General features: G+C 35.9%; 1 protein-coding gene across 1 annotated transcript in view; it reads right to left on the reverse strand.

Moving 5' to 3' along the window:
* Positions 1-8,272, reverse strand: part of FBXL5 (F-box and leucine rich repeat protein 5) — a 23,760-nt gene extending 15,488 nt beyond the window's left edge. The window contains 6 exon segments of the mRNA XM_009279100.2: positions 52-177; positions 2,625-2,807; positions 5,135-5,318; positions 6,130-6,225; positions 8,061-8,227; positions 8,230-8,272. Coding sequence (XP_009277375.2) covers positions 52-177; positions 2,625-2,807; positions 5,135-5,318; positions 6,130-6,225; positions 8,061-8,227; positions 8,230-8,248 — 775 coding nt within the window. The 5' untranslated portion in view covers positions 8,249-8,272.
* Between the last annotated feature and the right edge of the window lie 842 nt (positions 8,273-9,114).

Here is a 9,114-nt window from a genome sequence, read left to right on the forward strand (position 1 = left end):
GGAGGGGGGGGGGGGGGGGGGGGGGGAATCACCAAAATCACATTTACCTACCAGATTCATCTATGTCAGCATCTTCGTCCCATTCCTGGAAAGCACGACTTTCATCTTTTCTATTTTTTACCCATTCCTCATCAGGTTCTGTCTCAAGATCTGCTGCTGGACCACTATACCAATCACCTATTCATCCCCCCAAAAAAAAGAAGGAAAGGGGAAAAAGAAAAAAGAAATTAAGACAAACTTCTCATCACTACAGAAAACAGCAACAATAAACTTCTCAGTATACTGCGACCTGACCTAAAGATAGAAATGAATTTTGCATTCATCTCAACTAAGGTTGGACTGAACCTTGTTTGATCTGTGTTTTAAAGCTTCAAAAGACTCCTGAACAGTTTCAGTACTGTTACAGAACTCATAGCCTATTATGCTATTCTGAGACATGCCTGTTGTCCTTATTTTCTTGGTAGGGACCAATACGATTGCAAAAATAACAGAAACGATTATGGAACATTTGGACTGTGTAGGTGCTGAAGTTCTTTCTGGTAGATAGATTAACCATCAACTTTTAGTATAATACTTGGTTTAAGACATTTCCATTTTCCTCTGGAATCTCACAAATATACAGTCAACGAGGATGTATTTTATTAGCCTGGTTTTAGTCATTGCACCTGACAACTCCAGGATCAAGAAACCCAAGTTCCAGAAGTAGCCTACTTACAACAGCTATCCAATACTCGATTATAACATACATGTGACTCAAATCAATAGACAATCATTTTTTAGAACATCTAGATGAACATGAGTATCAGCAACAGCTCCACTGTTTTAGCTGGTAGGGCACCCCCTCTCCCAAAGGGTTACTGCAGAGGCATAATTTACTTCTAGTTTGGGTATATTGTCGTGTTGGGCTTGGCATAAGCAGGTCTGCTGCCTCCCTCAGCATAGACACACTTAAAACAGAAACAACTTATCCTACTCTCTCACTAGTGGGGGATCCTACTATCCCAAAGCAAGAGCAACCCCTGTTGAACAGTATCTAAAGGAACAAGGTTTCTTATACGAGCAACACAGTGACAATGAAATCCTAATTGACTGTCAACCAACTGTGAAGCAAAAGATTTCGCTAACATTTCTCATCTTTTTTCACCCATCTTTATAATACATAAAAAGCTTCAGAAGCCCTCTCTGTATTAGGAAAAAAAAGTTAAAAATTTAACTAAGCCTGTAATTTTATGTTCTTTTTTTCCCCTCTGGCAGTAAATCCTGTTTGAGAAGCTTCCACCCAGTTTAGGGCACTTCTGCACAAACAGCTTTAGTAGTATAGATAGTACATCATGAGACTAGCTTCCCATTGTGCCAAAAACAGGTTTAGGAATAAGTCATTTTAAGCAGTTGCCAATTATTTCTTCTGTGTAGCACTGAATTATCAAGACAACTAGGTTTTAGATGAAAATTTAACAGTTTAAACTCTGAAACCCCTCCTCTCCACTCAGTCTTTTGCAGCTCAGGGACCAATCTATTATTTTCAGTAAGATTTATCCAACCAAAAAAATTAATTCAGACCCAAAAGTAATTTAACTCCTCTCTGCCTTGTACAGATTTTAGAAGCCACAAAGGTCCAGCCAGAAAGAAGTTTTTAGCTTTTATGTATCTCAAAATTTAAGTTATGCGTTGTTAGCTTTCTCTCTTAAAATCTTGCAAAGGCACATAAAATATAGCTTAAACAGCACAGGTCTCCTTTTTGCTCAACTACACTGACATGGCAGCAATTGTGAAGCCTGCATAGTCCAGTGATTGTTTAATACTCACATAAACATGGACAAATACAAATAGAAATATTTAAAGCTACAAATATACCCTGATGACTTGTAACTGGCCTCACTGGAATACAGAGTATTTTGTCTATTTGAACAGGTACTTTTGCAAAGGTTACACTTCTCATTAGGAAATTTTAATTAACGGGAGAGTTTGAGGAACAGAAGTTATTAAAAAAAACACTTAGTCCTTACTGCAGTAGAAGTTATTGAAGTAATATATCTAAAGAATCAATACTAAAACTAACATTCATACAGTTTTCTTTGAAGTTTGAATATAAAAAGTAAGAATAGGTTGTGAGGAAATGTTAGAACTCCATTTGTTTTAAACTTCCGTTCTGCAGTTATGTCTGAATCACAAGACAGACCTCTCAGAGGAGAACATACTAGTCAGGAACTAACAAAAATAGGTATATTTTATTTCTACCTAGTAACCTAATGAAATAAAAATATTACTGATACAGGTGTACCAGCAGCATTTGTAATTCAAAACCCCTTAGATTCTTAAATCATAATTAAGATTTGTATTAGTGAATATACTTGTTAGCATTCATACAAGCAAACAAACCTCACTAAAACTAATCAACAGCTTGTATACAAGAGCTACTCTGAGTTACAACCGAGACAACTTTTAGATGGAAGTATGTTTGGGGGATTTTTAACATTTAACTAAGTCCCCACTATCCTTGCCAGAAGCATGCTCAGCTGTCAGGTTCATTGTACATGACAGCCTATACTAAAACGTTCTCTTCTATAGACTCAGGAATTCTAATAATTGACATGCTTTCAAAGGAAGAATTAAATTTAACTTACCTCTGGCCCAGCGAACAGGGTAAAGATGTTTCCAGAGAGATCCAGTTTTAGCCAACTGTGACCATTCAGTGCTTACTTGACTACACTGACATAACTCTTGGGGGTTAAGGTAACTGAAAATGGTCAGCATTACTTCAGGAGGAAGATTAGTAATATTTGTGGTGTGCCCTGTTACTTCGGTTTCTGAAATACAGAAAGTGTGTGTTAAGTGAAGCACAGCCTCTCAGCTTTAAATAATAGTGAAAATCATATTTTGACTAGGGCAATGAAAAAATAAGTGTCTGAAAAAAATTTTAAACAATTGTTTGGCAAGAGAGTTGAAAAAATAGGTATCGCTTTGGCTTTAAAAAGCTTTCACTGTAATACCCCCTTAAACAAACAAACAAAAAACATCAGCTCAGTCTTCTGTTTGCCATTTTCTCAACTTGCTAGTTTTTTCCAACCCTGACCCCCCAAGGGTCCAAAAAAGCCCTGTACAAACGTAAACTGCTACTGCTCAACCACAGCAAGATTAAAGCAGTATCTGCTATAAATTAAACGCTTGAAAAAAACACCTTATGTCATAGACAAAATATACACCTGCTTTGCCACATTCCCAGGAAACAGTACTAGCACACAGAATCTACCAGCTGGGACCACTCTCAGTGAAGCGCTCAACCTCTTGACTGGGACACAGCAAGAAGTCCACACTTCACTCTTTGCAGCTGTCTCATATTTTATTTCTAGCTTTAACTGCTAGCACAGACAATTAATTTTAACTTCCAAATGGTGACAAGCCATTCAGGTTGGAAGGTGGTACTAAATATTAGGTTAGAGGCTAAAATTTGACTGCTGTAATTAATACTTCAATCAACAGCAGTAGGAACCATCTCCAACAGCTCTCCCTTATCGCCATAGTACAAGAGAGATATGCAAACTATATAAAATAACAAATTCAGTGCTTTGGTTAGTGGTTTTTTTGCTGTTTTAAGAGAATTTTTAATGCTTTGTTTAAGGACAATTTACTTGAGAAAAAAAATTTCTAAAATAGTTTTCAGGAGTCCTCAGAAATAGCAGGTTTCAGGAATTAGTAGGGATTTATTTTTAAAGTTAGGACACACAATGCATAAGACTTTACAGTGAGACAAGGATCAGGTTTCTTTTTGCAAAGAAGCTTCCAAAGCGAGCATAATGTAAACTTTACCCTGTGATAATCTATTGCTACTTCAAAAAATATATAATTAAATACAGTTTCACGTGATAAATCAATATATTTATTCATATACCTGGCAAGTCACTGCAGGTAAACTACAGAGAATTTCACACTGAAATGCAGTTAAAACTGCACAGGACTGCAAGCTGTGTTATTTTCTTCCTTTTTTTAAAAAATGTATGCAGGACACATACTTTCTTCTCCCTGAAGTCTAGAACACAACCACTGCAGAATTACTACTGTCCCAAAACTGCTATTCCAGCTAGACTTAACAGCAAGTAATGCCATAAGGCTACTTCTGTGGCATTCATCTGTTCAGACTCAATAGTATTTCACACCATGGACATGATCTTTTCTGAAGGTTTCACCTGGAGAGCAGAAAATTACCAGTTCAGTAGTTCAGAGAAGTCAAGTTTCTTAAAAAAAAAATCTGATTACAGAATAGTTTTTCAAGTTTTTCTAATGAGAGCACCATATCTTAGCAACACCACAAAGTCAGTTCACAAGGGCTTGCTCTACTTAGTCTCACACCCCAGTATTACTCTTTTGGTACATTAATTCCCCTTCTTTGGGGCATCAACTCTTCTTTGTTAGTTAAGAGTGAAAACTGCAAACACGGACAACTTGGGCTGCTTCGACAGTCATAAAACAAGCCTGAAGTGCACTTTAGTAGTTATCCATTTACTCTGAGTTTCATCAGGAAAGGTGGTTACAGATGAACGCAAATTAAATATCCACTTTCAGAATGCACATTTCATCTGACCTACTCACACACTGCATGGATTCATTCCCTTGCATCACTCCATACACACAGTTTCTTCCTTTCTGATTCCTGAGAGGCCCAGGGAAGTTAGGTAGTGTAACTGGGAAGGTGAGTTGCTTTTAATTTGAAATATTGTCAGTTGGCTAACTATTCTGTGTTATTAAATCATCAACAGAAAAGCTTACAAAGCGGTCCTGAAAACCAAGAATTAAATGCAGTGTCTGCAAACAGAAAATATAATTTCAATGGCAGTATGAAATTAGAGGTTAATTATCATTTCTGCCTGTTTATTTTCTCAAATATTACCATGGGAGGGAAGGGAGTGGAAGAAGGTTGAGAACAGTTAAAAAGTGAAGTACTATCTACATTACAACCTGCCAAGAAGCCTGTATGAAACAGTAAAGTTCCTGAAGTTTCAGAACTGGTTTGAAGAAATTCCCATTTTATAAAAACTATTTTATCTGCCAGTATGTAACTTTAGGTATGTCACTGGTGTGGCTTTTTAGATAAAAATTGCAGTTTGAAAATTACTTTAACTTTAATTAGATGCTTCACCTTGATCTGCCTTCTCATCCACAGAATACTTAAAGACCTTCTGAAGCTCTTCTGCTTGATTCCACTTACTAAGACCTCTGAATTCTGCAGCCTCCTTCTGTGAGCAGTGCTGTGCAATTACTTTCTTCTTAATATCTTTCAGTTCTTCGTAAGTAAAGTATTCCATCAACATTGGCTGAAAAACCTAAAGCAAAGGAAAAAGGAAAAAATAAGTCTGGTGCTGACAGAGATAGTCGATAATGCTACACAGACCTACCAACACAGAATTTCCAGTTTCAGATTCTCTCCAAAATATGTCATACATTAAATGAACCTAAGGACAGGACCATAGAAGTTCTGAATTCCAACCCTCTGCTTGCCAATGGATCACTGCATAGTCTCAGGCAAGCTGTTTAACTGTTTTCCCCAACAGAAAAGGGAAGCGCTTAAAGTTGCTTAAACCATGTAACTTATCAAGGTACTCACACAGAAGGCAAAGTGGCAAGGAAGAAAAACATAAGAAAAGATTTCTCTTGGACAGACTTCGGAAGACTTACTCTCTCCAGAAGATGCTTCCCAGTTTTTGGATACCTATAAATCATCAGACTGGCAGTACTAGTCTATGTTTCAAATATAGGTCAAAGGCTGTTTGGGAGCGTCAGTTTGAGTCATGAAGTACTGGTTTACAGGACTTCTCTTTTTCCTTTAAGTTTTGCTACACATCCCCTTAAATAACTACCTGCTGCAAACAAATCCCAGCCCCAGTGGACTTTTGTTATCAATTTTTTTAAAGGACCAGAATTTCATCATAAATTTTCAATATATTCACTGTTTCAAAATGTGTCACACTGCAGTCAGAGAACAGAACAATGACACCACAGTCCTGAATGCAAATTGGCATAGTAGTAAAAACAGAGAATTGTGAAAAAACTGAACCTTTAAGCCCTTTGTCTCTATTCAGTCATTCCAAACCCCAAGGAAGATCAGCATAATATTTGAGGAAGATTTTTACCTACCTCCTCTTCCTCTTTCATATGAGGAAGGAAATCCCTGGTGAAGGCTTCCAATCTCTCCTTCAGCTGTTTCGCATAGTTTAGCTGTTCATATTCATTCTGAGAAGAAAGCAAAGATTTAACTATTATCTAATCTTGTCCATTCATTCAAGGGTTGAACTGTTAAATAAACCAGTGTTTCAAAGTAAAGCCCATTATGTCTTCCCCATGCGTGCAGCATGTCTGCTCTACTTCATGGTAAGAATGTGTTCACTTAAAGTTTCATGACAAGCTGACAGTCTGTACTGGCCTGTTACTAAGCAAAACAAAGTATTCCCTTCCTGCCTGATTCCAATTTATTTTGTTATCAGATATGAATTAACTTGTCTAATCACATTTTTACTTTGGAGCAAAGATTGAAGTCTGCCAATCTGTAGTCTCACCCGAAGTTCAAAGTAGTAACAGACTGATCTAAATATTTGCATGTTTTGCATAAGAATTATTCTAGGATACAGCAGTTCCACTTCATCTTTTAACTGCATACTTTTTACATTAGTTATTCTACAATTCTAGCTTCCAAATTATAACCAGAATCTATTGTCAGACATGCTTTATAGATATTTACTTGGGAAATGGAAAGAGCTCTTAAATAAAGATGTAACTGACTTTTAAATGTTAAAGTTAGACCAACCTCATCTATCAATTTGTTAGCTTGTTCTCTGTGCCAGTAATAAGATGCTGGTTCTGAAGTCTGCCCAGTAATTGCAACATACTGAAGTTCCTCATAGCTCTTACAGTAAATGTTGTAAGTTTTTCTTTTCAAACTTCTACATCATCAAGAAACCCTGACTATTACAGAAAAAAGCTTAAGCCATCAGTTTAATTTAAACTAACCACACTCTCAAAAAAAGTTACAGTTAACATATCTAAAGAGAGCTAGAGAAATCTGTTTTTCCACACTTAAGTAACAGAGTAACACTAGCATCCTATCAGAGAATGTATAACACAAAGCCAAGTGTTAAAATTTCCCCTCTCCTTCACTTTCCTTCATTTTCTGATTCATTAATGCAAACAATTAAAGACAAATTTTAAGGTTTGATATGCACAAGGGAAAAAAATTATTTGCAGGATTCCCAGGTCAAAAACAGCCTTAGATAGTAAAATGGAATCAATCAACTGCGTATTTAGCATTTTTCTTATTGAAAATATGGACCACGTGTACTAGATATGTAATATGGGATGAAAAATTATTACTGGAAACTATAGTACTTAGAGTGCAGGAAGTGGGAGTTGAGTTGGGTACCCCAGAAGAAAGACACAGCAGAATTCAAGTAGGATTCTGCTGGAGAAGACTTTAACAACTTTAAGTCATGAAAAAGCCAGCTGGAGAAATAACATTTAGAGTTTCTTGAGGACTGGCACATTAACAGCATTACTGAGCAACAGATTACTGGAAGGAGTACATGACTCACTAACAGAATAAAACAATGCTTGCTTTTTTTTTTTTTTAGGTCCGGTAATCATCTCCATTTGTGACAATAATACAATTCTATGTGCCACAAAAAAAGATACTCAGGGTTTCCTAACCAATTAATAGAAAACATTATTTCTATAGTCAGAAACTGTTTTGACCAATTAGCAGAGCAGTCTTTGTATTCAAAACTTTCATGTTGTCTCTCCAAAACACCTCCAACTATGCAGTGATGGACTTCTGTCACAAAATACACCTCTGAAAAGAATTTTTACTAGAAATTTACTAACTGTGATGAATGGAAAAAAAAAAAAAAATCTGTGTTTCGGACTGGAAAGTTTTCACTACTGTATCAAGAAACCACAAATGTTTCTTCTTCCTCCTTAGTTTATTTGTAGAGAGTATTAAGAAAAGTTGAGGCAAACTAATACGTAATCACAGCATGGTCTCCTTAGGACCCAAGTCCTTCTTATAGTCTACTTACCTTTACATTCTTTAACCCTTTCTCAAAGAGGCTAAGCATCTCTGAGAGTTTGTTGTCCGAGTGCACATTGTACACTGTCCGGCTACGTTGCTGAAGTAAACCAATGATACACTCATTTTCAATCTGCTCATGCATTTTAAATTCCTTGAATGTGGCATAAAGAGATTGCAGAAGAGCCCGAAAATCATTGTTGTTGGAGAAGTTGGTCTTGGAAAGCTAGAAGAAAGAAAAGCTCATAAAAAAATCAATGAAAATCATGCCAAGGTCAAGTTAAATCCTTAGAACAGGTATTAGGCTCCTGTAATTCATTGCTCCCATTACTTATAACATAAAAGCTGAAAACCTTCAGTTTTATAAAGAAAACTGGCAAAAATAAAAATTGAATTTGCAATTCGAGCAACTCACTTCAAAGACATAAAAAATTAGAGTAATGAATGCTTTTAATTCCAATCTTCAAGCGCAATAGAAAAAAAAAATCAGAGATTCAAGTGCATAGATAGGAATACGCAAACTAGTCTTCTATTTGAATAGTAACTTTCCCATAACTTATCTAATTGGTGCATTAAAATATAATTTAACACAACTTCCTCCAGAAGTGGGCAGAATTAATATCGGCACTTGAATACTACAGATTAACAAACATTTATATAATATCCCTATTAACATGACTTGTGAAAGTATTCACAGAATTCATAATTTTAACCTTCATGACTTGCCATTTGATTTTTATTTGTTAACAGGAACTGACAAATTCTATATAAAACCCTCAGACTTGTTTTAGAACTTTCAAAAACTCATTACGCATGGTCATTTCATGTATGTTTCCTCTTACAGTTCATTATAACAGTAAGCCATTCACACTCGAATTCTGTTAACTCCCCAAAATAAGTTAATGGAACAGTTTTACAACAATGTTGTGCTTTGTGAATGACATTTAAGTAAACTAAGGGATTTAATTGCACAATTCTCTGATTTCCAGTGGCAACTATATAACTGCATTTCCCATCACAGGCTCTGAAGAAAAACAAAAAAAAAAAAAATTTAAAAAATATAA

This window comes from Aptenodytes forsteri, unplaced genomic scaffold (assembly GCF_000699145.1).
Source record: "Aptenodytes forsteri isolate BGI_AS27 unplaced genomic scaffold, ASM69914v1 Scaffold242, whole genome shotgun sequence".
Taxonomy (NCBI): Eukaryota; Metazoa; Chordata; class Aves; order Sphenisciformes; family Spheniscidae; genus Aptenodytes; species Aptenodytes forsteri.